At 38.0% G+C, this 27,992-nt stretch overlaps 1 protein-coding gene across 1 annotated transcript in view; it reads left to right on the top strand.

The window, feature by feature from the left end:
- The window catches only part of cog5 (component of oligomeric golgi complex 5), a 76,623-nt gene that overhangs the window by 47,941 nt on the left and 690 nt on the right, over positions 1-27,992 (top strand). The window contains exons 11-21 of the mRNA XM_067391458.1: positions 3,060-3,141; positions 6,347-6,548; positions 8,603-8,764; positions 9,876-9,975; positions 13,743-13,853; positions 15,754-15,816; positions 17,881-17,984; positions 21,619-21,853; positions 22,994-23,070; positions 26,817-26,943; positions 27,309-27,388. Coding sequence (XP_067247559.1) covers positions 3,060-3,141; positions 6,347-6,548; positions 8,603-8,764; positions 9,876-9,975; positions 13,743-13,853; positions 15,754-15,816; positions 17,881-17,984; positions 21,619-21,853; positions 22,994-23,070; positions 26,817-26,943; positions 27,309-27,388 — 1,343 coding nt within the window. The remainder of the gene's footprint in view (positions 1-3,059; positions 3,142-6,346; positions 6,549-8,602; positions 8,765-9,875; positions 9,976-13,742; positions 13,854-15,753; positions 15,817-17,880; positions 17,985-21,618; positions 21,854-22,993; positions 23,071-26,816; positions 26,944-27,308; positions 27,389-27,992) is intronic.

Raw genomic sequence — 27,992 nt, forward strand, 5'->3', positions numbered from 1 at the left:
CAGTTTAACAGGGTGCATGCAGGAGATAGGCTGCATATGCGGTATAGGAAAACACATACAGGAACTTTGTGCACAATAAAGCTGCTGTTGGATTCCCTGGAGATTGGAAAAGGTGGGTGAATGCCATGTTTTTTTGTTTTCTTTCTCTGCCTCCGCTTCAAAAGCTGTTTTCAAACTCCCACAATCTCACACCTTTATTTGTGGCTAAAACACCCCCCACACACGCACCCATCGGAAAGCAAAACCTGCAAACCGCTACATTTAACAGTTACACAAGTAAAACAGACCTTCCCGATGAATTCCCAGCTGCTTTTATGTAGCAAACAAGCCTTCTGGCTCTCTGGCATGAGTTCATCTACACTGATGGCCCTCTTGTTCCCTTCAGGTGTTATAAATGTGAAATACAACTCTACATCAGAAAAGAAAAAAGCAATTGCCTGAAGTAGTGAAGTGAATGAGCAAAAAAGAAAGAGAAGCCAAGATTAGTTGTATTTTATTGATGATGGCACTAAAATCATGCCACTCTGTGTCACAACCAATGGAAAAAATTAATGGACAATTAATTACAATACGTAATTTACAAACCCGATTCCAAAAAAGTTGGGACACTGTACAAATTGTGAATAAAAACAGAATGCAATGATGTGGAAGTTTCAAATTTCAATATTTTATTCAGAATACAACATAGATGACATATCAGATGTTTAAACTGAAAAAATTTATCATTTTAAGTGAAAAATAAGTTGATTTTAAATTTCATGGCATCAGCACATCTCAAAAAAGTTGGGACAAGGCCATGTTTACCCTCTTCTTTTTATAACAGTCTGCAAACGTCTGGGGACTGAGGAGACAAGTTGCTCAAGTTTAGGAATAGGAATGTTGTCCCATTCTTGTCTAATACAGGCTTCTAGTTGCTCAACTGTCTTAGGTCTTCTTTGTCGCATCTTCCTCTTTATGATGCGGCAAATGTTTTCTATGGGTGAAAGATCTGGACTGCAGGCTGGCCATTTCAGTACCTGGATCCTTCTTCTACGCAGCCATGATATTGTAATTGATGCAGTATGTGGTCTGGCATTGTCATGCTGGAAAATGAAAGGTCTTCCCTGAAAGAGACGACATCTGGATGGGAGCATATGTTGTTCTAGAACTTGGATATACCTTTCAGCATTGATGGTGCCTTTCCAGATGTGTAAGCTGTCCATGCCACATGCACTCATGCAACCCCATACCATCAGAGATGCAGGCTTCTGAACTGAGCGCTGATAACAACTTGGGTTGTCCTTGTCCTCTTTAGTCCGGATGACATGGCGTCCCAGTTTTCCAAAAAGAACTTCAAATATTGATATGTCTGACCACAGAACAGTTTTCCACTTTGCCATAGTCCATTTTAAATGAGCCTTTATCCCAGAGAAAACGCCTGCGCTTCTGGATCATGTTTAGATATGGCTTCTTTTTTGACTTATAGAGTTTTAGCCGGCAACGGCGAATGGCACGGTGGATTGTGTTCACCGACAATGTTTTCTGGAAGTATTCCTGAGCCCATGTTGTGATTTCCATTACAGTAGCATTCCTGTATGTGATGCAGTGCCTTCTAAGGGCCCGAAGATCACGGGCATCCAGTATGGTTTTCCGGCCTTGACCCTTAAGCACAGAGATTGTTCCAGATTCTCTGAATCTTTGGATGATATTATATTGCTCCACTATTTTTCGCCGCAGCATTGGGGAAATTGGTAATCCTCTGCCCATCTTGACTTCTGAGAGACACTGCCACTCTGAGAGGCTCTTTTTATACCCAATCATGTTGCCAATTGACCTATTGGTCCTCCAGCTGCTCCTTATATGTACATTTAACTTTTCCGGCCTCTTATTGCTACCTGTCCCAATTTTTTGGAATGTGTAGCTCTCATGAAATCCAGAATGAGCCAATATTTGGCATGACATTTCAAAATGTCTCACTTTTAACATTTGATATGTTATCTATATTCTATTCTGAATAAAATATAAGTTTATGACATTAGTAAATTATTGCATTCCTTTTTTATTCACAATTTGTACAGTGTCCCAACTTTTTAGGAATCAGGTTTATATACAAAACCTGATGATTCATGATTTCATAATGCAAGGACATCTTGTGAACTCTGATGGACCTTTTGTGACCTTTTCTACAGTGGAGTTTACATGCCCAGTGTCTCAGTGCCTACATTTATACTTTTCATAAAAAAAAAAAAATAAAAAAAAAAAAACCTGCTGTTAATTCTAGATTTAAATTAAATCATAGATTGTCATTGTGGTCCCAAACTTTTGGGCCCCACTGTATATATACTTAATATTTTCCAACTTTGATTGTGTGAATCATAAGAGAAAGTCATGTACGGTGAGTCAGCACAGACATTCAGAGCATGTTGATATGCACAGGTGATACGCACACCAGCCTCTTAATACAAACACACATTGAGCTGCAGGTAGATTGGCACATGCAGCATTAGACCATATATGTTTTGTCATGATTCCCAAATGATTATTTACCATACACTTCCCTATTTACACACAAATGCACACATGGCTCAGACAGGTATTATTCTTTCAGTGATTGCTAATGCCAGTTTTGTCTATATAGCATGAATAGTGTATTGTTCATATTCTTCTCTTGTATATATGTTTTTTACCATTTGTTTCTAATGTCAGCCTAAATTTTTCACCAAAATGATTGTAATTTGGTTTCATGTGACTTGGTTTCATTTTTCACCCTTTCTCCAAATACTACAAATTTTAAGACTAGTGTATCTAAATAATCTATTATAGCCTAACCCCTCTGCATGTGAAATGAGTAAAAAGAACGCCTCTGCAAAAATTAAAATGCGCCTAATTGACATGATTGTAGCTTTTATTGAGGGTGAAATGTGACCTGGACATAGTTTTTGAGATGTGTTGTGGGTTGGAGTCACTAAAGACAATCATATCAGTTTTGTTTGCATAGTGTGATAATGTGTTTGCTATTATGTGTGTCAAAGTTCAGCTCTGGCTGATGTGTGTAATGTGTTTTCTCTGCCTCTTATCAGGATGGGCAGCCTGACATCTTGCACACCTTCTGGAGTTCAGTCACTCAGACGCTCTCTGAGGAGCTACAGAAAGCCACAGCTGGTGAGATTCAGTCTGAGGGTTTTGTTTAAGACGATGCCCTGCCATGCATCTCAAAAGCTCATTCTGTGTGTGAGTGTGTTACACAAGCTCCCCTCCTGCGCCTCGTCTCTCTCTTCTCCTCCGCTCTTGCTTTCTTTTCATCACATTGCAGTCGGATTCAAACTCTATTACCCACGTACAATCTTCTGCCGTTGCATTTGGGAAGACTGACTCTGTTAACCCTTTCCTCTTCTAACTGAGCTTGTAAGCTATCTCAGATATTGTTCATCTGCAGCCTTCACACTATCTTCTTGAGCCTGAAGGGATCCTCAGAGAAGTGTTTACACTTCCGTAGTCTCTGATGATTCTTCAAGCTCAGACGCAGCCAATGAGAGTCCATCATAAAGTAAATTTAAAAAAAAGATCTCTCCTCTGATCTCAGGCTGTAATCGTCTCAAAGGAGCAGGATAAATCAAGGCAGGTGTTTGCTTACAAGGGAATATTGAGTAAAATGGAGACCTTCATGTGACTCCACAGATGTGCAACCAAATCAGACTTCTCTCTTTACACAAAATCTCAGTGTTTGCAAATGAATGACAGCATTATTTGCAGTATTGGAGTGTAACCAACTAAAAGTTTTGATGCTATTAACTTTACAATTTTTAATAAACTGTAAAAGCATGGTATGTCACATGATGATTCTTTGATCATTTGTAGAGTAAATAAGTGCTGTATGCTTTAAATTAGCCTGTAACTTCGGAAGCTTCTTCCACCAAGTGGGATGGAGTGAGATGAATTAAATTGATTTTACTTGGACTTTTGTACTGTAAATAAACTGATGGATTTCTAGGCTGGTAACAATGCATTTTAAAGACCGTTTTATCCAAAGCGACTAAGTTCATGTATTACCTTGGAATCAAACCCATGACCCTGCTGTTGTTAGTGTCATGCTCTGGTAACCAAAAGTTTGTCGGGTGTTTTTTTGTTTGGGGGGGTTTTTAGATTTATTTTTGGCATTTTTGCTTTTGTGATAGGACAGTAAGCAAACAGGAAGTGAAGTGGGGGAGAGAGAGAGGGGGACAGGATTGGGATCGAACTCGGGTCGCCTGAAGTGCAACAGCACTATATATCGGCACCCTGCCCACAAGGCTATCGGCGGCAACTAAAAGGTTGTGGGTTTTAAATACCAGAGGGGACATTTCATGAGCTATGACCATTGTTCTCTTGATTTAGGCACTTAACTCTAGGTTTCTCCAGAGAAAATGTTCACTGGATGAATGAGTCTGCCAAATTAATAAATTTAAATATCATTACTAACTTCATTGATGACATCTCCATCATTCTGGTGGCAGTTTAACAACAGAAAACCACTCTTGATACCACAGAATTGACTCGTTAATGGAGCACACTGGCTTATGATTGCAACCGGTGCCTATCTTAAAGTGTTAAACATCTCGGACAGCGCGTCCACCCTGCAGAGACCCAGTAATTTAGACCTTGGCCTTGATGGTGCGGCCTTATTGATCCCTGCCTGTTATCACAACCTAAAAACGCTTTGTGCTTCACTCCCTCTGATCAATAGAAAGCAAATAGGAGCCTTTGCATCACTTTCATTATCCAAATGCTTCTGCATTACTCCATCTTATAAGCCTTTATCGAGCCTGATTTGAAACCTCTCAATCAAACTTGCATTTATATTCTCAGAACCCAAGGGGGCTTACTTTGTAGATCTATTAAGGGAACTTCGCCAAAATGCTCTCACAGAAGGAGAATGTTCAAGGTGAAGATGCTTTCAAAAAACGTTACGGCTCCAAGAGGCCATCAGAAAACATTTTAGTTCTCAGGTCGACTGTTATGGACTCTGTCTTGAGACATCACTGCTCCACAAGCTTTCAAAGAAGATCTGTTTATAAATGATTTATCACTCCCTCTTTGTCCTAAAATACGTTTTGTGACTACTGACAGCTCCCTACCTATTCCCAGAATTCTTTACTGAACTTTTTGCCTTTCAAAGAGCATGTCAGAGGATGAAGCTAGAATTTCTCTCAATGTTTAGCATGAGATTCCTGACTTGGCCCTCAAACCCTGGGGACGTAATCATAAATTAATATGAATTAATTTGCTAACAGTCAGAGTGCTGGTATAGGGTCAGTTCTGCTGTTTTTATTATTGATGTTATTTTTATTTTTCACTTCATTATTGCATCACAACTTGAAAGGCAAAACCTGGACCCTGACTAACACTTGTTCAATGAACATGCCAGTTTTCACCATTTTGCCACTGACATTTGTTTGATTTTTTTTTTTTTTTTTTTTTATGCACCTCATCACCTTCCCTGAGGGAAGATTTTCTTGACAGTCAAGGGTTGTGTTTGAACGCTGCTGCATGGCAGTTTTATGAAGTGAGGAAATTTAAGCTTCACTACCAGCAATAACTCAGAAACATAGCATCAGCTGAACATGGCTACAGCTCATAGTCAGCACTCCATCAGTAGAGTAGAATTACCGTGGCTCGCCTTTGTTTGGGTAACGGTGAAACAAAGATGGAAACTGTTTAAAATGCTTGCGCCTCTGCTAAATTATGCATTCATCAAATCAATCTGCATAGGAAACAATCTGCATAATATTCGTAATGAGCATTTAATCACCTGTAAAGTCGGGTTATTACCATATTAATGAATAGGTATTTTTATACAAATCCATCCATATGACTCTCATTTTCTCACTTTTGAGGGAATTGTGGTTTTTCAGCTCACTGAGTCACTAAGAGAGGATTTTTAGTTTTAAATCACTGCTTGACATTGTCATAGTGACAAGCACTGTTTTTTTTTTTTTATTAATTGTATTCACAACAATTTAGACTATATAAAGTCAACCCTGACTTGTGGTTAAAAGCCAACCCTGAAATATGGTTAGTTTCCATTTAAATGCAAAACAAAGTTGCATTCACAATTCAATCAATTTTAGAATTAATAAAATTCATTTTTTTTAATCATACGTTTTAATTTAATGATGCATTTGCATCATTGTTTTATGCTACTGCTGTAGTAATGCATTCTTCTAAATAGGGCTGTCCCCTAATAGTCAACCAAATTTTAATTAATCGGTTAGTCAGAAAAATCTTTAGTCAGGTGCACAATTCTAAAATCTTGCCAAAATTGGGACAAAGACAAAACACATGAATCTAAATGCATCCTCTTCTCTATTTATTTTTCCTTTGTTCACAGCATCAACCTTCCTGAAGCAGGCCCTGGAAGGAGAGTATCCCAAACTTTTGAGGCTTTACAATGAGCTGTGGAAGCGACTGCAGCAGTACAGCGCAAGCATACAGGGGGCGCTAGTGAGCAGTGGTGCAGGTCTAGATGTGGAACTGCCAGCATCAGATCATGATACTGAAGATCTGTTCACCCGGACCAAACCAGACTATGAGTGAGTACTACCATGATACATGTACACTAACTCTCCAACACATTTGTTTTCATAATTCTGCTGTAATTATTGAACGACACATCTATTGAACGTTTAGTCTCAAACAGCAATGTTCCATGATAAATAATAGTTTCTGCCAAAATACAGCTGCTGCTTTAATAATTCTTATTGTTTGCTTATGACAGTGGTGGCTAAAACAAAATTACTAGAGTTGTATTGTAGCAACAGTAACTGTTATAAATATGGTATTTTCAAACAAAACTATGATTTCCGTGTACTTTTTTTTTCATGGTGTGGCCATACTAATGCTTTGTTTTTAGTACAAAATGTCAACTATCAATCGCTGAAATGAAACATGCTGACTGATTTAACATTTTAGGATGCTAAATGCAAGCAGTCAAACAGAAATGCCATGATTTCTCATCATTAAAACGAGAAGTTCATTATCTACCCAAGCTATCATCTACCTAATCATTCCTGGTGGCGCAACAAAGATTCTGCCTACCCGCAAAGTGCTCTCAGAAGTGCTCTCATTAATCAAACACCGTTTCTGCCTTTCACCTGAATGGAGAGATGCATTAGAAAGCAAAGAAGCCCTTCTACTCTCAGACACATTGTCAAACAATCTCCCAGAGTGCATCAACGTTTCTGCCACTACTCTGATCAAACACCCAGATCCCATAATTACAATTGTCCCCTGAACGGCCCACGTTTTACGCATAGTTGCTCCTATCGCATAATACAGCTCAAAAAATCTTGTCAAGATGCATGGCATAGCTGACAACCAGCAATTAAAGCCAAGATTATTAGAGCATCTCATCAAAAACTAGCAAATGTCACGGTGATGTAAGGGGTAAACTGTTTTCTTTTTGTATTTTATTTTGCAGAAATTCAGTAGATCTATATTTGGCTCACATAAAATGCCTTCTTTGTGGTAGAGTTTTGTGTACTGCTGGAAATGCATTATTGAACAGCATTCGCCGAGTTAAGTTTAGAGTGAATGAGAGAAATGAAATAATGAAAGTGATGCTATTGTTATGGAGAAATCTATCATGTGTTCATTTACTGAGCTCCTTTTGTCCTGCCTTTAATAGTCAGGTTCATTTGGTTTTCAGATTCTGACATTAATGATGCTGTTTCTCTCAGCCCGTTTGACTGTAGTGTCAAGGTTTCTACAAACACTTTTTGCAATTAAAAGTAAGCATGCATAATTTATGATAATGAATAAGTTTTTAAACCTCTAATTCACATTTTTTGTCCATTTTTTGTTTGTAATCATTATTCTCGATGATTCTTATTACTGTAATATAGTACATTTCAGTAAATTAAATATAGTACATTATCAGTAAAAACACTAACTCTAGGTGTTTTTTGTTTAAATCAGCATAAAGGCCATACAACTAATACTATCATGACCTATAAATGCAATTATAAAAAATAGATCATGCTGTTTTACTTTATAGTGATGAGAATTAGATTTTTTGCATTATGTTAATAAAAAGTATCAAATAATATTCAGACATTGCAATATAATGCAAGGTCTGAAACGTTTAATGAAGATGGTTAGCCATTGGGGAAACAGTATTACTGCAGTCATATCTCAGTTATGCAATTGGCCAAACAAAATAATGATTATTGGAAATTAAGAAGCTGTCAGGCAGGAGAACTCATTTATTACAATGGCGAAATCAAATGCTAGGGGCTTTGATCCCTGCTGAGATGAGCAGTGTTAAGTAGGCTATGGTTTCATTAAGTGCCATTCGGTACTTTTGATTTAGTCTAATTTGTAATTATCTCTACGGGCAGGCCTCTGATTAAATTTGCAGATTTAGGTCTGTGAAATTTTATACATATACACAGAGTATGTGTCATACATGTCTTGTGTTTATCAAAATAAAACCATGTACTCAGAATACATAAAGTGATGATAGTTTGATGACGGGAACATTGGAGATGACATCAAAGTACAAAAGCCAGAAAACACTTTGTCTTTACGCATTTTGTCATTTACTTGTGAAGCAAAGGAATAACTGTTTTGATGTTTTTTTTTCCAGTCCAGAGAAGGATCTGAAGGGTTCTCTTCAGCCATATGAAGCAGCTTACCTCTCCAAGTCTCTTTCCCGCCTCTTTGACCCCATCAACCTTGTTTTCCCTCAAGGGGGCCGAAACCCACCCTCTAATGATGAACTGGACAGCATCATAAAAACAATAGCCAGGTACACTTCCAAAATGCATAATACATTATAACACAGTCGTTATACTGCCATCTAAAGGCCTGGAACACACTAGACGATTTTCAAATCTTAAACGATTTTAGAAGATTCGTCCGGACCTCGAGACCACACACCTGTCGATTGCAGTAACATTTTCACAGTGAGATGAGATCATAGGATACTTGCTAGATCAAACTTGATTGAGAAGAAAAACAAATGGAGGACGATCAACGTCGTCGTGAGTTTTGTTTTACGGGAAGAAAAACAAAGGAGAAAAAAATAATATGGCTGATATTCTTTCTCAATACTCCAATTTCATGGCATGTTTGTGGCGGCCAAGTTTCAACTATAGAAGCATGCAACATCCGGTTGTCGAAGCTTGTTCGCTCTCATTGGCTATCGCAGGTATCACGTCATGTTTGATATTTAAGATTTGGGATCATGTGGGCTCCAACGCGATCAGGAGCAGTAAAATAATCATAATGACACCATAGAACTGAGGATTTTTTGGACAAAAAGTCAGTTGCAAGAAGCCTCAAATTGGGCCACACCCCCCAGATCGTTGGGGGTTGCAAATCTGGCCCAAAATCAGACTTAAAATCTTCAAGTGTGTGGCCAGCCTAAGATAGCTTATTTTGGCCAAATGTTAAAGGGTAAGTTGGCTGATTTTCAACCAGCTTTGTATTGTTACAATGTCAGAAGTATATGTAAATGAACAATATTTCTCCATGTTACCTACACCCAGATATCCCTGTTTATTTGTCAGCGAAAGTCCAATCAACAAAGGGGTGGTGCCAAAATCAAAAGTGTATTTGTGTTTTTTGGCAAAAGGGAATGTCACAATTTCACCTGCATAAACGGCCAAGTTTTATTAAAAGTCCATCTTGTCAGTGGTGAATTACCAAGGAAGAACTACATGTATTCTTGATGAAGAAGGCAGTCCAAATACTAAAAAGCATTGACATAATAAACGGTGCAATCTATTTACAGAAGGATTAATAATGGGCTGGAGAATTTATGGTGATTTAGATCAACCATAAGCAGACTACTGACACTGTTTTTATTGACTGTAATTTGTTGACAGTTGATCCTGTATGTTGTTTTTGCATGTTAGTGAGCTGAATGTTGCGTCAGTGGATTCCGGCCTGACAATCGCAGTGGCCAAGAACGCCGCCAAGACGGTGCAGCTCTTCTGCGTCAAGTCAGAGCAGCTGGTAAGAGACACACAGGGATAATGAGCTAGGTTGAGCGAGGAGGCTGTCTGCTCTCATGCCCCTCAACCCTGCCAGGGAGGTGACATACGTGGTTGGCGAATGTGCTCATTATGAGAGCTGGGGAAGGGTGGGGCTTGTCTCAACAAGCGTCAAAGAATCAGTGCACCTGTTGAAAGCCGTGACCTGGACAAGAGGCAGGGAGCCTAGTTAGAGGTGCTAGTTGCTTTAGTCTATAAATCAGGCGAAGATGAGAATACAGAGTGAGATTGTTCAGAATACAATGCTTGGTCAGTAGTTGCTCAACTAACAAATAAATACCAGTAATTGAATGAAAAATTGGTATGGAACTCAATGTACTTCTCTTGATATTTTGTAGGAATTAGGTGTCAAAATGACTTCTAAACTATGTGTGCTTCTCTTGTCCTGAGGTATCAACCATGGCTTGAGTCTCCATCTCTTTGTAAATAGTGACCAGTTCCCCAATGATCATCCATATTGAGTTACATGAAGATAACAGACGTCACAAACTTTTCAGCGAGACCCTTACTCAATAAATCAGTAGATATATCGAGCTGGAGTTGACTACAAAGCTGATCTAGCTTTCTGAGAATGAATCCTTTAATTCCTTAATCAGTTTCAGTTCAATTTGTCCTGCTCTCCAAAGATTCTGCTGCTGACTTAAGAGATAAGACAAAAAATAATTTAAAGATAACATTAAATCTAAATTTATCTTATTTACATTCTTGAGGGGGAAAACAATTTCATGGTATTGTAAAACCTTGATCTCAACCTTAATTCCAAGCCTGGAATAAAGTCATGGAAATATTTGTAGCAAACATAATTTTCTTGTTGTAATTTGCTCTAAATATTTCATCATTTAGAACAGGGGTAGTCAAACTGCCAGTAATGTTTAGCGATCCTAAACTTGTTCAATGATAAATAATAGGGTTGATTTGAGATGGAAGACGGGTTAGGCAAAACAGTAGCTCTCCATGTGCAGATTTTAAATTATTTAATTGCCTTTAAGGTCTCTATCAGGTAATTCCATTTTTATCCTACATTATTTCTTGCTAAATATTGTATTTCACTCTGAACATTATGTAAGTTTAGTGTTTCAAATACTGATTCATGTCATCTTTTTTGTTTATATGGGTTAGGGTTATGTTTGATTTCTTTTATTTTCCTCTCAGCTGTTTAAATTGTCTCTCAGCTTAGTGAAATGACTCAACTTGCTCATGTAGGTCTATCTCCATTCACTGTGAGCTGGAGGTGTGATTGATTGTGCCTGGCCAGGGAGGGTGTGATTGGATTAGTCCGGTGTCTGTCCTCAAATCACTGGCCCACTGACTCAATCTGTCTTATGTCAGCAAGCAGATGAATAACGAGAGTTTGGTTCTGTTCTTTACTTCAGTACAGATGTGTGCGATAAGCCATCAGAACCCTGTGAACTCAGTTCAAGGTCAGTTCAGAGCCAAACCTTGACCTTTCCTTGGACTTTATTCAAGAAATGATATCATAGTAGCATATTGCATAAATCTCTTAAGCAGGCCTCACAATCTAGGGAACAAGAAGATCTTCAAGACACAGATGGATTCTTTTTGATTAAACACAGATTAACACAGGCAGCAAACAGACTCCATCAGTTAATAGATGGATATAAATGAAGACAAAGTGAAGGACTTTATCTCCATTGACCCCTCATATCCTTCCTGGTGTTATAATGGAACGGGACTGAAACCACCTCTGATACGCAGATTTACGCAGAGTGCACTTGCAGGGAGCATGATTTCTGAAACATGGCTAAAATTGCTGCCCAATCTGCCGTATGGATGACAGCTTCAGGAGTGCTTCTTGCATCACATAAATTCTTTGTTTAATTAATCCAAGCTGAAGCCAGTGTCCCGATGATGCACATTGTCATTGTCCAATCAGAAGATGCAACTAATGCCAGCTTTCTTCAGTAGCAACGCTGAGAAATCCTGTATAGTTTTACTTCAACTATTAAAGAGCAAAAACAATGGGCACACCCCTTATGGACATTTTTGGGAAAAAAAGAGGTCAATGTTTGTAACTTAACTAAAAATGTTATTTTTAGCTTGAGTTTTTAGTGTAACCTTCTATTGTTTCAAAAATGGAACTTTGGTGTGGTTTAAAGGGTTAGTTTAAGGTAGTCTGTCATTCATTGCTCACCCTCATGTGGCACCTTTCCTCTTTTCATTCATCTTCAAAACACAAATGATGAAACATCTTTTTGATGAAATCGGAGAGCTTTCTGTTCCTCCATAGACCGCTACGCAACTGACTCTTTGATGCTTCAAGAAGTTTATAAAGAGCTCAAAAAACTAATCCAGATTGAATGTAGGCTTTTATTCACATATAAACATTGATCAACTCACACATCAGTTGTGGTAAATGGAAGCTCAAGCATGTTTGCTTGATGTGCAAGAACCAATGAGGTTAATTCTCATTGAGGTTTGTTCTCACGCGTCAAGCAAGTTCGGTTGAGCTTCTGTATATGTTTGCTGATCAATGTTTATATGTGAATAAAAGTCTAAATTAAATCTGTTCATCATATAAAGCAATAAAGTCCCTTCAGAAGATTATGACTAAACTGTTCAATTCATATGGATTAGTTTTATTATCTCTTTATGAACTTTTTAAAGCATCAAAGTGTCAGTTGCATAGCTGTCAAGCTCTCGAATTTCTTCAAAAAGATCTTTATTTGTGTCCCGAAGATGAATGAAAGTCTTGTGGGTTTGGAACAACATGAGGGTGAGACAGAATTCTCATTTTTGGGTGAACTAACCCTTTAACTACTTTAGCTTAGCTTAAAATAGCTTATAACTTGGCAAGCTACAGTTTTAAAGTAGCTTCCTGTAATCTGGTTTTGCTATATGGGAAATATTTGACAACAGTGCTCTTCTCTGAGGATTACAGAGGTATGTTTTTGGTCTTCAGGCAGACATAGGGTTGCACAACAGTTAATCTCACAATGGTTCATTACTTTATTGGACTGCAGATATGCACCGGAGGCTACGCTTTATTTAACATCAGGTGTGAAGGAGCAACCCACCTAGAATCATGACTAGTGTTACTGCACCTCTCTTGGCATCTCCACACCTGCCACGGGAAACGTTAATTAACTGTTGCCTTTCCATTTTTAGACCGTTGCCATGGTACCCCGCTGCCATCATCCTATGTGGCTTTTCCTCGCAGATGATGTGTGATATTTTTCCCCCCAAAATTTATTTCCCCAGCCCCCAACCTTTGATGAGACGTGTGATCTCTTGGAGGCTGTGCTGCATTTTTACGATTTCAACTTTGAGTTGTTTTGTCTGTAGCGGTTGTTTGTTTATGTCAGGAGGCAGCAGTGCAGCACGAATATGTGTTTGTATGCGGTGGTCCGCTCGTGACGAAGACAACCCTCTGCTTGTTAGTTCCTGTGCTGTGGCACTAAGCAGGGCAAATCCTTCTTCTTTTTCTTCTCCTTGTTGCTTGCCCTCCTACCCACAATGCCACCTGCTTCTGCCGTCTGAGCTCCATGGTGACGCCCGTGTCTCAGCATGCTGACTGCTGTGCCACCACTGAGCAAAGCGCTTCTGATCTCAGACGAACACTGGGGCATCTGGGGAAATTAGTGGTAGCCTGTGGTCACCTCGCTTTTGATGTTGACTCCTTGATTATTTACTCAAGTCTTTGGTTGTGACACTTTCCCTCTTTTTTATCCCGTTCTTCTGTCGTCTCACTTTCTTCTGTCTTTCTCTCAGCTGTGTACGCAGGGGGACGCCAGTCAGGTGATCGGACCCCTGACAGAGGGCCAGAGGAGAAACATCAACGTGGTGAACTCTCTTTTCCGCCTGCAGCAAGCTGTGGCTAAAGTAAGAATGCCGCCTCTCATTCAAGACACTATAGTTATTATAGGTTTAGTTTACTCTGCAATGCAGGATTTTGTCATTTATTCAGCCTTGTGTTGTTCCAAGTCCATATGACTTTCTTTCTTACATGAAACAATCTGTGGATGATTTAAAGTCTTAGTTCACCCAAAAATGAAAATTCTGTCATTTATCATTCACCTTCATGTCGTTCCACACCTTCGTTCATCTTTGGAACACAAATTAAGATATTATTGATAAAATCCGATGGCTCAGTGAGGCCTCCATTGACAGCAAGATAATTAACACTTTCAGATGACCAGGAAACTACTGTGATTACAGTGGTTCAACCTTAATGTTATGAAGCAACGAGAATACTTTTTGTGTGCCAAAAAAACAAAAATAACGACTTTATTCAACAATATCTAGTGATGGGCGATTTCAAATCACTGCTTCATGGAGCTTCGAAGCTTTACGAATCTTTTGTTTCGAATCAGTGGTTCGGAGTGTATATCAAACTGCCAAAGTCATGGCCCCCAGTGGTAAACCATTGAAATTTCGAAACACTTATGACATAACGAAGCCTCGTTTACTGAAATCACGTGACTTTGGTGCTCCCAACCACTGATTTGAAACAAAAGATTTGTAAAGCTTCGAAGCTTCACGAAGCGGTGTTTTGAATTCGCCCATCACTAGATATTGTTGAATAAAGTCGTTATTTTGGTGCACAAAAAGTATTCTCGTTGCTTCATAACATTAAAGTTGAACCACTGTAGTTACATGAACTGTTTTAAAAATGTCTTTAGTAGCTTTTTGGGCATCTGAAAGAATTATCTTGCTGTCAAAGGAGGCCTCACTGAGCCATCGGATTTTATCAAAAATATTTTAATTTGTTTTCCGAAGATGAACGAAGGTCTTATGGATGTGGAACGACATGAGGGTGAGTAATTAATGACCCTTTTAAAAAATGTCCTTGGTACTCTTTTACATGCAATCAAAGGGAATGGGGTAGGATGCGCAAGTTGCAAAAATCAGCAGAAGTATTACAAAAGTATTCAGATTTGTGTGCTATATATTGTAAACATATTTGAATATAGATGGCTCCAAAAGACATTTGACCAGGGTGGTAAATGGGAAGATCAAAAAATGTCCTCACACAAAGCTATGATATAGCTTTCACAACACTTGAAAGATAGTCCACAAGACCTAAGAACTACTTATGTGGTCCCTGTTTGTTTTCATTGTATTGTAAAGAGTTTTCTGGACATTCTCCAAAACATCTTTTTGTGCTTTTAGTTCTAATGGCATGTGGTGATTTAATAGATGTTTTGCCAGAATGTGCTTCCCAAAGCTGTGTTTTATTAACAGATGTTCATAAGAACACACTCAGCAAGATGCATGAAATCACTGCTCCATGCCAAAGAAAACTTTTGTTGGTATTCAAAAATAAGAAGTTATTATAGAGTCCTGCAGTATTATAAAACTACTCTATGTGCAGAACTGAGTCCACCTGTCTATAAAGAACATGGCTGCAGTGGCTTTCCTCAGGAGAGTCTTGGGGAAACTGCAGACTCATCACTAGTCATATCTGTACAATATGAGTGGTGATATTTCACAAGTGGCTTTTTAAGCACCAGATGATGTAGTTCCCGGTCTGCCCCATTAAAAAAACATGACAGCAGAAGCCAAAGCTTTTTCCTTGCCCATGTGATTAATAAGGTAATAAAAAAAGATTACTCTATGATTAAATATTTAAGCTGGAGGTGATCAAAGTTTTACTTGTGAAAAGTGAACCCGCTTGTTTCAGCGGGATTATTTCTTTAGGGCCTGAACTGTGAGTAAGGGCAGGAATTATAGTTTAAGGGTTCTAAACGTTGGACAGTTGCTGACTTTGGGTTATTTTCAGGTTATATCCGGACTGGGCACCTTTCCTCCAGCAGCAGAGCAATCGCTAACAGCATCTTTAGAGGTAAAACAAAAACAATACGATCCCATTTACACCTGATATTAACATTACTAATGAATATAACAGTGATCATATGAAGCATATTCATATAGCTTCTAGATTAAATTACAATATTCTGCTCAAAACATCACATGTGGTTACATTCCAATTCAAGTATGTGTGTTTTTTGTGCTATATAAACATGCAGTGATAAGCTGACAGTAAACGATATATAGTAACCAAATCAAACATGAAATACAATCAAGACCAGTCACTGGAGATGCATGTTAAAAACAACTGCATACGGTCACATCAGCATATTTTTATACATGTGTTTTATTTAAACATAAGCTCATATCAGGTTGTAATGGATCCACTAAAGTCGAGTCTGAGTTCTGAACACAAGTGCAAAAACAAAGTGTACAAGAGTACAAAAACAAAACGATGACTTAAAGGGTTAGTTCAACCAAAAATGAAAATTCTGTTATTACTCAACCTCACATTGTTCCAAACACGTAAGACCTTTGTTCATATTCGAAACACAAATTAAGATGTCCCAAGTTTTGATGAAATCCGTGAGCTCTCTGGCCTGCGATAGACTGCAACACAATTAGTACTTTTCAAAGCCCAGGAAAAGACATTGTTAAAATAGTCAACCTGACTACAGTGGTTCAACCTTAATGTTATAGCCAGATAGCTCACAGATTTCATCAAAAATATTTTAATTTGTCTTCTGACAGTGTATTAAAGTCTTACGGGTTTGGAACGACATGAGTAATTAATGACAGAATTTTATTAATTTGAAATGCTTTACAGCAACAAGTGCACTGCACTATTTATGCAGACAGTGGTGCGTGATACACAATTAAGCTTTGAGTATTTGTTTATGCATCTGTGATAGACAGATTAACAGGTGAGCACACGGGACAGTGAACAAAGGGTCAGATGCTGCAGCCGCACACAAAAACACACCGAGACTGAAGGTGGTTTTGGAAGGTAATTGGGTAAACATTGAGCTGCTCTGAATTCATCGGTCTCTCCCCTGAGGTAAATTGGCTATCAGATGAGTAAACTGGTCATTCTCTTCCCCTTCATCTCTTTTAATGAAACCTGCCAGCTGTACAGGATCACATTCACTCTATAACCCCTGATCTTTAAGTGTAAACACAACAGTCCAAGGTGAAAACACACTACCACACTTTACCACCAGCTGTCCTCAGAGTTGGGCACCCACTTTCCTCCCATTTAGGGCATGTCATCTAAAAAAAACCCTGTCCCAAATGGCTCACATGATGTGGACGTCCAGTCTTGTTGTGTTCACTTGCACATGACCCATGAAGATAATGGTTATCAGAGTGTCCACTTGCCCCATTAGAAAGAGTACAGTACTACGTGTCAAAGACTTTTCCCAAATGAATTTAGACTGACTTCAATCACCAAAGTGAAGTGAAAGGCATGAGGGTGCTATTTAGGACAGGACATCATCCTTCACATGTCTACTCCTCCCAGTTCTTCATCACATCAAACTAGGAACTGCTGTCTTTACATCTATTCTGAACCAGAACACAACAATGAAACGAGGCACCAATACCTCCCAACCTCCAGCTGGGCAGAGAATTACAGGAAAGATAAATCTACTGAGTATCTGGCTACCAACTTTGTTGTACAGGAGTTTTGGAGGAAGAGATGTGCAGTGGAGATTTGCTCTTTATCTCCAGCTTGCAGGGGATTTTGCCAATGGCCGGTCCTATTTGGTCAGAGAGACCTATTGGGTTTGCATTGATGTCGCTCAGAGATGGAGAGTCAGATAAGAGCCTAGGATGAAGCGAGCCAGCTGCCATGACACACGCGATGGTCAGACTGATGTCCCATCAGCAAATGTCAGGCAATCACATGGGAGGAGGGAGAGCAGGTTTTAGCGCAAGTCAGCATGCAGCTGTATGTGGAAATACTACACAAACCAATGACCTTCAAAAGAAGAAACTCTTTCATACATGTTCGATAACTTCTGACTGTTGTCATGGATCATTCTATCTCTTGTTGTTTAATTCACATTCTTTAGTTAACTTGTTTGTGTGTCTTTTGCAGTCGGTTCAGGCTCTGATGAGTAGTGCTGTTCAGCCCCTGCTGAATTCTGTTTCCGACTCTGTCGAAGCAATACTCATTACTATGCACCAGGAGGATTTCTCTGGGTAAGCAAACAACAAATGCACTGTTACTATAAAAATACGTATTGCTTTGTGCATTCAGTACACAGTATATGCTGTATATATTGCAAAATTCCAAAAACATACATGTGAAACTACTCAAAGATAAACAGTAGTATGCTGCACTGTTGTTAAAGGGTTAGTTCACCCAAAAATGAAAATTATGTCATTGTTCAGAGTGCCAAAATCAAAAGATTTCAGTAAATGAGCCTCATTACGTCATAAGTGTTTTGAAACTTCAATATTTCACGTGACTTTCAGTTTGATATGCGCTCCGAACCACTGATTTGAAACAAACGATTCGTAAAACTGCAAATCTTCATGAAGCAGTGTTTTTAAAATGCCCATCACTAGATAATGTTGAATAAAGTCCTTATTTTGTTATTTTTGGTGCACAAAAAGTATTTTCGTCGCTTTATAATATTAAAGGTGCTAAAGAGGATCTTTTCGTCGACTGAGAAACCAAAGACTGTTACTGAGTTTTTGAAATGAGCGCATGCGTAAGAACAACCCGCGATGATCGCGTAAATGATTGGCTGATGTTTTTAAGGCCCTACCTCGTGCACAGATGATGTATATTAATATTATTCCTTTCAGCACCTAATAGTCTTTTATCAGTTAGTAAAGACAGTTTCAAGTAATATTGCAAAAATGTATAAAACAAAACATCCTCTTTAGCATCTTTAAGGTTGAACAACTATAGTCACATGAACTGTTTTAAATATGTTTGTAGTAGCTTTCTGGGCATTGAAAAAGGGAGTGTTATTGCTGGCAATGCAGGCCTCACTGAGCCATCAGATTTTATCACAAATATCTTAATTGGTGTTCCGAAGATAAACAAAGGTCTTACGGGTGTAGAATGACATGAGGGTGAGTAATTATTGACATAATTTTCATTTTTGGGTAAACTAACCCTTTAAACAACACCATTGATGTCCAGTTATCATCTTGGAATTTAATATAGTTAGTTTTATCTTTAATTAAATGTTGTTTTAACTTTTGACTGTAATATCAAATGAGTCAAAAAGGATGATGATGATGATAATGGTATTGCTCCCACTTAATTTATCACAGGGTTCCCAAACATTTTTGTCAGCCCGAGATTTTAAGTTATTATTTCAATAATTTAACATCACATTCGCATGTTCACAGTTCTCTGGTGTTGATAATAATATTATTATTATAAGTAGTATGTTTTAACTCTAAAAATAAAGACAGAAATATATCACTGTTGTAAATTGTATTTGTTCTGTAAAATAAGTTAATATTTGATGGTTATAATAAAATGTTGCATGCTCCACTCTGAAACATGCAGAACATCAGACTATAAAGTTGTTTAAAAGATTTAAAATGAAAATTACCCCAAGATCTACTCACCCTCAAGCCATCCTAGGTGTATATGACTTTCTTCTTTCTGATAACAATTGGAGTTATATTAATAAATATCCCGATGCATCCAAGCTTTATAATGGCAGTATGAAGCTCAAGAAAGTGCATCCATCCATTATAAATGTACTCCACACAGCTCCAGGGGAAAAATAAAGGTCTCCAAAGCGACGCAATGCGTTTGTGTAAGAAAAATGTAAATATTTAACAAGTAAAATATCTAGCTTCCGCTAGACTGCCTTCTGTATTCATCTTACAAAGAAAGTGTACCACCTCTCACAGTTCAAAACACTTTCTTCGCAAGTTGAATACAGTCTTGTGGAAGCTAGATATTTTACTTTATAACTTGTTAAATATTGTCATTTTTCTTACACAAACGCATTGCTTTGCTTCAGAAGGCCTTTATTTACCCCCTCGAGCCATGTGGAGTACATTTATAATGGATGGATGCACTTTCTTGAGCTTCATATCAAATCTTTGGTTAATTTTCATTATAAAGTGAACTAATCCTTTAAATTGCAGCCTTAGATTTGATAATTGCACTAATTTATATTGCAATTATCGTTCAGCCCTATTTATTTATTTTAACTTTGCATTCAATATAAATAGCTTTTAACTCCCTGCAACTCACAAACTGATCAACTAGTTATCCAGAAAAGTCACAAACTAGTTCGACTTCTGAAAAATGACTTGCACATGCCGTGGAGCTCCAGCAGTCTATCCGACAGCAGAAAAGTGAGAAACCCAACACTCCAGTTTTAGTACATTTTCAGATATATATATTTGACCATTTCAAAATACCACACAAAACAAATGAGAGTTGTCAAAATTGGGATTTATGGTTGTACAAAGATTGTGTTCTCCCCTTGTGGGCTTTTTCTCAAACACTAACATGGCATTTGGGATTGTGTGCCCTATTTAGTCTTGTTGAGGGCAGTTCTTTTATCAGGTCTCTCAGCTCACCATATTTTAACAAAAATTGTTTCTTAAAGCAAGAAAATGTGATGGGTGTTCTGTTGTCAAATTTCTTTACCATTAATAAATGTATGGTAGCACTGCACTGCACTTTTTTTTATCAAGTTTGTTTTCACAACGCTACAATGACAGGGTGATACAATTTAATACTAGTTGCTAAATTTGTTTTGCTCCAATGTGACTTTAATTTTACTCTTTTCTTATGTTCAGTCTTTATGCTTTACAAAATTTCCATTCAGTTATTTGTGTTGAACTGAAAGACTGATAATCCATGTTGACAAATTAACACCCTCATGATGCAGCGATATACATGTGTTTTTGACTATTATAAAGGACACATTCCCTGAAGACTCTCTTCTGCATTCATCTCTCGTTGTCTCTTGTTCTGTCTCTCATTCGTTGGTCTGTGTGGTCCAGCGAATACAACAGAGGGCGATGTGCCAGCGTTTGATAACATTTAAACCATCACCCTTATAATTCAGCAAGGCTTCCTTTTGTCCACATCTCTCTTTCCCTCAGGGCCACAGGAGTCAGACTTTGTGGACTTTTTATTTCTCTCCCTGCTGTCGGGCACTCCTGAGAGAAGACAGCAGAGAAATAAACATGCTATAGAGATAGAAACCCCTCAGTTTCACCTTGTCAGCGGCAGCCGCTCAAAAGAGTTTTCCTTTTAAAAAGCTAAAAGGGTGAATCTCACAAAATCGATGTCGAAGTCATATTTTACTGTAAAATGAAAAGTCATAAAAATGCAGGGCCGTTTTAGCGCCATTATTTCAAAATATATTTAAACTATATTTATCAAGTATTTATATATTGTGGCTGTATTTGTTGTACTGCCTTTAATGCATGCTGTTACAGTGGTGAGAATCATCAAAAAAAAAAATTAAAAGACACATTTAGGTAATGAAAATTGTGCTTAATCATGCATGAAAATAATGGATTTAATTGCATCCTAACATACACACTTTTTCTTTTTTAAAGGTAAAAGGTTTTGAACTACAACATGTTATTGTGAGATTCACCAAAAATGGCTTTTTATGTGTAAGGACAAACATCAGGAAAACTGATCATCACTTGCTAAAAGGCATTAACACGACCTTCGTTTCTGACATATTGTGTGTGTATTTCAGCAGTTCCAGTAGCTACACATTTATGATATTGATTATGTGACACAGGAAATCAATGGTGTTGCTTGTAGCTGTGGTCTATGCTCACATTACAGGATTACTGTACACAACTCTTGTATGTGTGCCCCCAGTCCTCTACCAGTGGGTCGTCCAGACGTGCCATGCTCGCTATACATGCGTGAGCTGCAGGGCTTCATCGCACGCGTGATGAATGACTACTTCCGCCCACTGCAGTGTCTGGACTTCCTGTACGACAGTACAGAGAACATCGCCCAGCGAGCCATCACCCTTTTCATCCGCCATGCCAGTCTCTTGCGTCCGCTCGGAGAGGGCGGGAAGATGAGGTTGGCAGCCGACTTCGCTCAGGTGAGGAAAATGATGGTCAGCCTTCCTCATTCGTCTCTCTTTCACAATCTAGGAGTCTTCCTCCTTTGGTGCTGGGTTTTAAAATAATTCAAAATTGGGAATTCATCATGTTATTTCAAATTCGTATCCAACTTTCTTTCACCCATGAAACGAAGTAAAGGGGAACATGGGCTGTCAAGATCCAAAATGAAAAAACAAAACAAAAAAAAAAAACATAAAAGTGGTCCTTCTTAAGACATTCTTTAGCTTTCTGTGAGAAACAGAGCAACATTTAAGTATTTATCCACTGAAAATTCACTGTAGCTTTCAAATCCAATATATGGTGCCTTCAGACCAAAATTCATTCAAAAGTGAAAATTCTGTCATCATTTACTCACCCTTGTTGTTTGAGATCTGTATCAAATTTTCTTTCATCTCTAAAAGACACAGTATATAGGACATGGGGCTGTCAAACTCCAAAATAATGATGTCTTGAATGATGTCATACATTAGCTTTCTGTAAGAAACAGAGCAAAATTTAAGCATTTATTCACTGAAAATTTACTGCAGCTCTCAAAAACTGAGTTTCCACCGAAATTCCCCAGACCTGTTTCTGTCTGCGTTTCCATTGCGGTCTAAAGTAACATGAAGAAGTGTCTGGTGATGTAGGACTGCATGCAACTTTCCAGTTCCCGCTGGATTTTGTTCTCCGCATGCAAGCTTAATAAAGCCTGAAAATCGTCGTCGGTCCATCGGTCGTAATTTTTAAACTTCATTGTTGATTCGAATAGCAAACAACTCTTACTGCACGCACTTGGTGGTTAAAATAAAATGCTGCATGAACTTAACCAATCAGCTTGTTCAGCGCCCAAGTCTCACCCCTAAAAGCTCCTGAACTTTAAAAAAAAAGTACTACCTCGTGAGCAGGGACTTTCTGAGGGGGAATTTTTTACCCCAGAACTTAATTTAGACACAAAGAGTACCACCCCAAAGTCCCTACTTCCTGGGAAAAGTTCCTGCGGTGGAAGCGTGGCTAAAGTAAATATATGGTAACTTTAGACACATCAGGTTGGCACCATGTTTAAGTTTCACTGTCAAATTCTTATGTATCTATTTAGAAAGCATTGACTCCCTCTTGAGCATCCCATATGTATGTTACAGATGGAGTTGGCCGTGGCTCCCCTCTGCAGACGGGTGTCAGACTTGGGGAAGGCGTACCGTCTCCTGAGATCTTTCAGGTGGGTCTTTATTTACAGTCTGGATGATGTCAGGTGACTTCATCTTCCTGTCCTCGACTGACTGCACACAGCTCTTGATGTCACACACTCACAGAGTGATTCTTTTGTGTGCATTTCTCACATAAACACTCTCAATTTTGTGTTATCCTTTGTTCTCATCCTCCCCCCGCTGAGACTAAGAGGTCGCCTGGAGTCTTCCCTCTAAAAATTGCTGTTAATTAACAGTGAGAGAGAGAGAGAGAAGGTTATTAATGGAGATGCTCGTCTGATTAGCTGAGGAGAAGTCAGAGTCAAATTATGTCTGGATATACTCTAATGCTCACCGTGCATTGCTCTTTTGTTGTTTGGCTCATAACAGCTCCATGTTCTTGGTCTTGGTTTATTGGTGCACATTATTTCAAATAAAAAGTGTCTTCTTTTGTAATCTTTCATGAGGATGCAATAACTTGCTCCGTCATTTAAACGTCTTTCAGTTTCAGACTCTGCGTAGCTGCATTGTGTGCACATGTGACAGTGATGCATTAATGTTTCGTTTCTCGCTGTTGTTGTAACAAATGCTCATTTGCAGAAGTTGTCAGTTATGAACTGATGTCTCATGTTAAGACCTTACCTTAACTTTCAGGTGTACTGACAGGTTTGATTCAGGCAGATTGCAATCTCGGTACTTCCTCCAGGCAGTCTAATAAACACTAGTGAGGTCTCACAGGACAGCTAATCAAATTAAACCGCTGCCATCTATGCCAGCTCTGAGAGTGGCCGCCGTGCCTGGATCCCTCATGAGCAAGGACCGATTCCCCACTAGCAACTTTATTTTACTCAATGTGCGTAAGCATACAAAATGATATCTGACATCCACTGGGGAAAGATGTTATTACAAGAGAGCCATAAAGTAGAGACATATTTATTATTATGGAGATATTGGTCTTGTTTGAACACACTGTTGAGGGACCGCAGACGGGAAGTGATGAAAATTTTGACCTGGACTGAGGGTTCCTAGAAATGGTTCAACTTTTCCATATTCATAAGATTTTTTGATTAAATATAGCCCACTGACTAATACAGTATGGGGACACAGTTACCCTCTAGACATGGGTGCTTTAATATGGAGTTGATTAAGAAGGTATCTTGTGACTCTTGTGACCTTTCCGCTGTTGACTTGAGCTGCACATGAAAAAGATTTTTTTCTATGGAAACATCACTATTATTAATGCGATCATAGAGGCTAGGGTTGTCATGACACCATAAACATATCTTACGATACTATACCAGCTGAAGTATCATGATACTGTGCAGAATTGTATTCATAATTTGGTCTTTTGTAGATTTGAATTTTCATAAACGCATAGATGTAAATGAAAAAGATGTATTTACACTGACAGTTTAATGCTGCTCAGAGGTGGTATTAATGCATTTACACTGCAATTACAATTGCATAATGTTATAAGAGTATCTTAGTATCGTGGTATTACAATATTGCGGTTATCGCAACAGCCCTAGTCACTGAATCATTCATTCAAATGATTCATCCAAAATGTCTGATTCATTCAGAAATGAAGCAAGTGACTGTTTTTATGAAGTGCGCATTGAATGACTTGCTTGAAAACATGGATTCATTCAGAAATGCGTGTTGTGTGTTGCTCAGAAAAGTGTAACAGTTCTGCTTTGTTTAGAACTATTTTCATTAGAGAATTGGAGCAAAAGCATCAATATTGACAATGTTGTGTCTACATTTTCATTTATTTGATTTTTTATTAATATCACATTTGAAGTCGTGCTGATATTTGGAAAAACTGCACTCTTGCTTGTCATATTGCTAAACTAAATCATATTATACATATATATAAAAAGAACTCATACATGAGCATTAATCATACATTTTTGTCCCTATATCTTGAAATTTTTGACTCTGACTGGAGGACAGTCCATATATTATAGCACATAAATTCAGTTATAATGTTAAAAATCCCATTATAAGGATTGAAATAATTGGTAAGAACCAAGTGTAAATGCTGCTATAAGTGATGAATGGAAATGTATACGTCGTTGCAAAGATAGTTCTAGAAACTAACCATTACACATGTTCCAGAAGTGGTAAAGTAAGAAAAAGACAAACTGAGAGAATACATTCTTATATAAACATATTATGATGTTGAATGGTGATGTTTAAGCTGCTAATTTTTAGAATCTTTTCAGTCCCTTTCTCCTGATATACCTCAGTACAAACTGGAAATGGAATCTGATGTTTTTTTAACTAAAGCATTGGATAATACTCAATTAGTGTTGAAGAGTACAGACCAAAAAACCAAGTTGGTACTGAAATTAAAATTCAGTTTGAGCACTGTTGAGCAGATTCGTAAACACCTCAGATTGGCCATTGTGTTCACGCGCTCAACAGATATTTCTGTGATTTGCTACAATGATCAACACTTCAAAAACATGTTGTAAATAGACATTAATGATGCTCTTCATGGAGCATTTACAGATACACACGGGAGAAATTGAAAGCAGGCGTCTACCAGCAGACCTGCTTTCAAACTGCTGTCAAAATGGTTTCAAATTCAAACACTTCCGTGTGCTTTCAAACACTGCATTGATCATTGTAGCCAATCACAGTCATATCTGATGAGCGCGTGAACACAAAAGCCAATCAGATGTGTTTACGAAATTTTCAGTACCGACTTGGTATCGTGGTTGGTAATTTTGACAACACTACACTCAATAAGGTGCAAATTCTGCACAGCATTTACTAATCAGGGCACAGCAGAATGGCAGTGGCACTCGAAAAGATATATAAATACAGTGGCATCACCAGTTTTTTGAAGCTTTAGTATTGCTATACTACTGTAGTAACAGTATACCATGGAAACGGTATTCGCTATTTAGCGTCCTTGTTAGTGTACTCACTGCTAGCTGATTTACAGTATTACTTACTGCAGCTTTTTGAGAAGAGCTTTTACTTACCCAAAGCGATCAGATGTACAATTTTCAGCTGTTAAATGATAAAACGTTTTCCATTTATGAAAATAGCAGTGCAATTAAAATGTAATTTCTCATTATCTTGTATTCAAGCATTGCACAAGCAGCACAGCACAAGCTGTTGAGAAGAAGTGTGCTTTTACCTAATCGATCGGATGTACGATTTCCGGCTGGTGAACAATAAAACATAAAAGAAAAGCACACAGTTTTTCATTTTTCATTTATGAAAAATGTTGTGCAATTAAAATGACTTATAATAAGATTCGCAATATAATAAGATTCACCGTACTATCTCATTATATTGTATTCATGCACTGCCCAAGCTGTACTTAACTCAGTTTGTTGAGAAGAGGTGTGCTTTTACTTACAAAAAAATCATGCAAATGTACGATTTTTGGCTGGTGAACCTTAAAATGCATAAAAAAATGCATAGGCTTGCATTATTTTCCATTTACTGAAATAGCGGTGCAATCAAAGTCTTTTAAAATAAGACTCTTTACAATCTCATATTGTACATACAGGCACAAAAAAAAATTTATTCTGAAAAATCATTCTCATCTTGTCAGCAGTGAGTGGATATCTGCTACGAACCCGCTGGAGGATGTCATTTGAGCTCCACTTTAACATGTCACAAACATTTGCTGAATTTTATTGGACATTTTTTCATATGCACCTACCTTCCAAATCTTCAGCATTCATTTCAGGCTCTAAATTACACCCGGTTTGAGATTTGCAGTGAATACGAATATATTTGTCTGTCTCTGTTTCAGGCCGCTGCTGTTTCAAACGAGTGAGCACATCACTAGCAGTCAAGCGCTGGGAGATTTGATTCCATACAGCACCATATTGCATTTCCTGTTCAATCGTGCCCCGGCTGAACTCAAATCGCCACATCAGGTACACACACACTCTAATACAGAGAGATGGAAACCTCTTGGTTATAGATCCTCAAGGATTGAGGTTTTAGGTTCGGATGTTAGCAAGCAGGAGGTTTTTGAGGTCAAATCCTGTTTATTATGCCCTTGAGCAGGGCAATTCACCTCAAGTTGCCCCGTCGTGACAGTCCCTGTGATTGACCTACTGTAAGCAGCTTTAGATAAAAGCTTCTGCTAAATGACACATTTCATTTAGAGTGCTCGGACTGGAAAAGATGAAGATATTTTAAGCCATTTTATAAAATGAGGGTTCTCTAAAATAGCTTTAGTATGGGCAGATTTGTAGAGCTCTTATGTAGCACTAATACAGCTTTCTCTTATAAACAGAGAGCGGAGTGGTCAATCTCTCGCTACTCTCAATGGTTGGATGACCACCCATCAGAGAAGGATCGGCTCACCCTTATTAGGTAAGATCCATGGTTTAAAATTGCAGTTTCAATTGCCACCACTTTTACAATAAACCATCCCAGTGACATCCTCTGGTGGAATACTAACGCTCATTTGTTTTTTAACATGGTTAGTAGTTTATTTTTCTCCTCGTTGACCCTTTATGTAACATATTAGTGTCATATAAAAACAAACAAGAAAATGTCAGGGTTCCCACAATCGCAGGAAATGAGCAGGCTAACATGTTTTTATCTATTATTTTATAGAGATTGCATTTAGAAAGAGCAATTTCTTTCTAATAAAGTTGATGCAATTCATATATTTATGTATCCTACTAGAAATATTTATATGCATTATGAAAATACCCATGATTTTTTCATGGCTTCTAAAGATTTTATTAATTTCAATAACTTTTTATCAGACATGGAAATAAAATTCCCAAATATTTCCAGACCTATAAAAATCATGTACATTTTTTAAGTTAATATACATTTTTCTAGTTATGCTCAGCTCTAAAATATTTAATTGGCAAGAAATTGCATTTTGTGAGTGTAAAGTGTATAAAATGATTTTTAATATTCCCTAATCATACTTCATATAGGCCTAATCCTTAACTTTTTTAAC

Source organism: Chanodichthys erythropterus, chromosome 8, assembly GCF_024489055.1.
Source record: "Chanodichthys erythropterus isolate Z2021 chromosome 8, ASM2448905v1, whole genome shotgun sequence".
NCBI lineage: Eukaryota > Metazoa > Chordata > Actinopteri > Cypriniformes > Xenocyprididae > Chanodichthys > Chanodichthys erythropterus.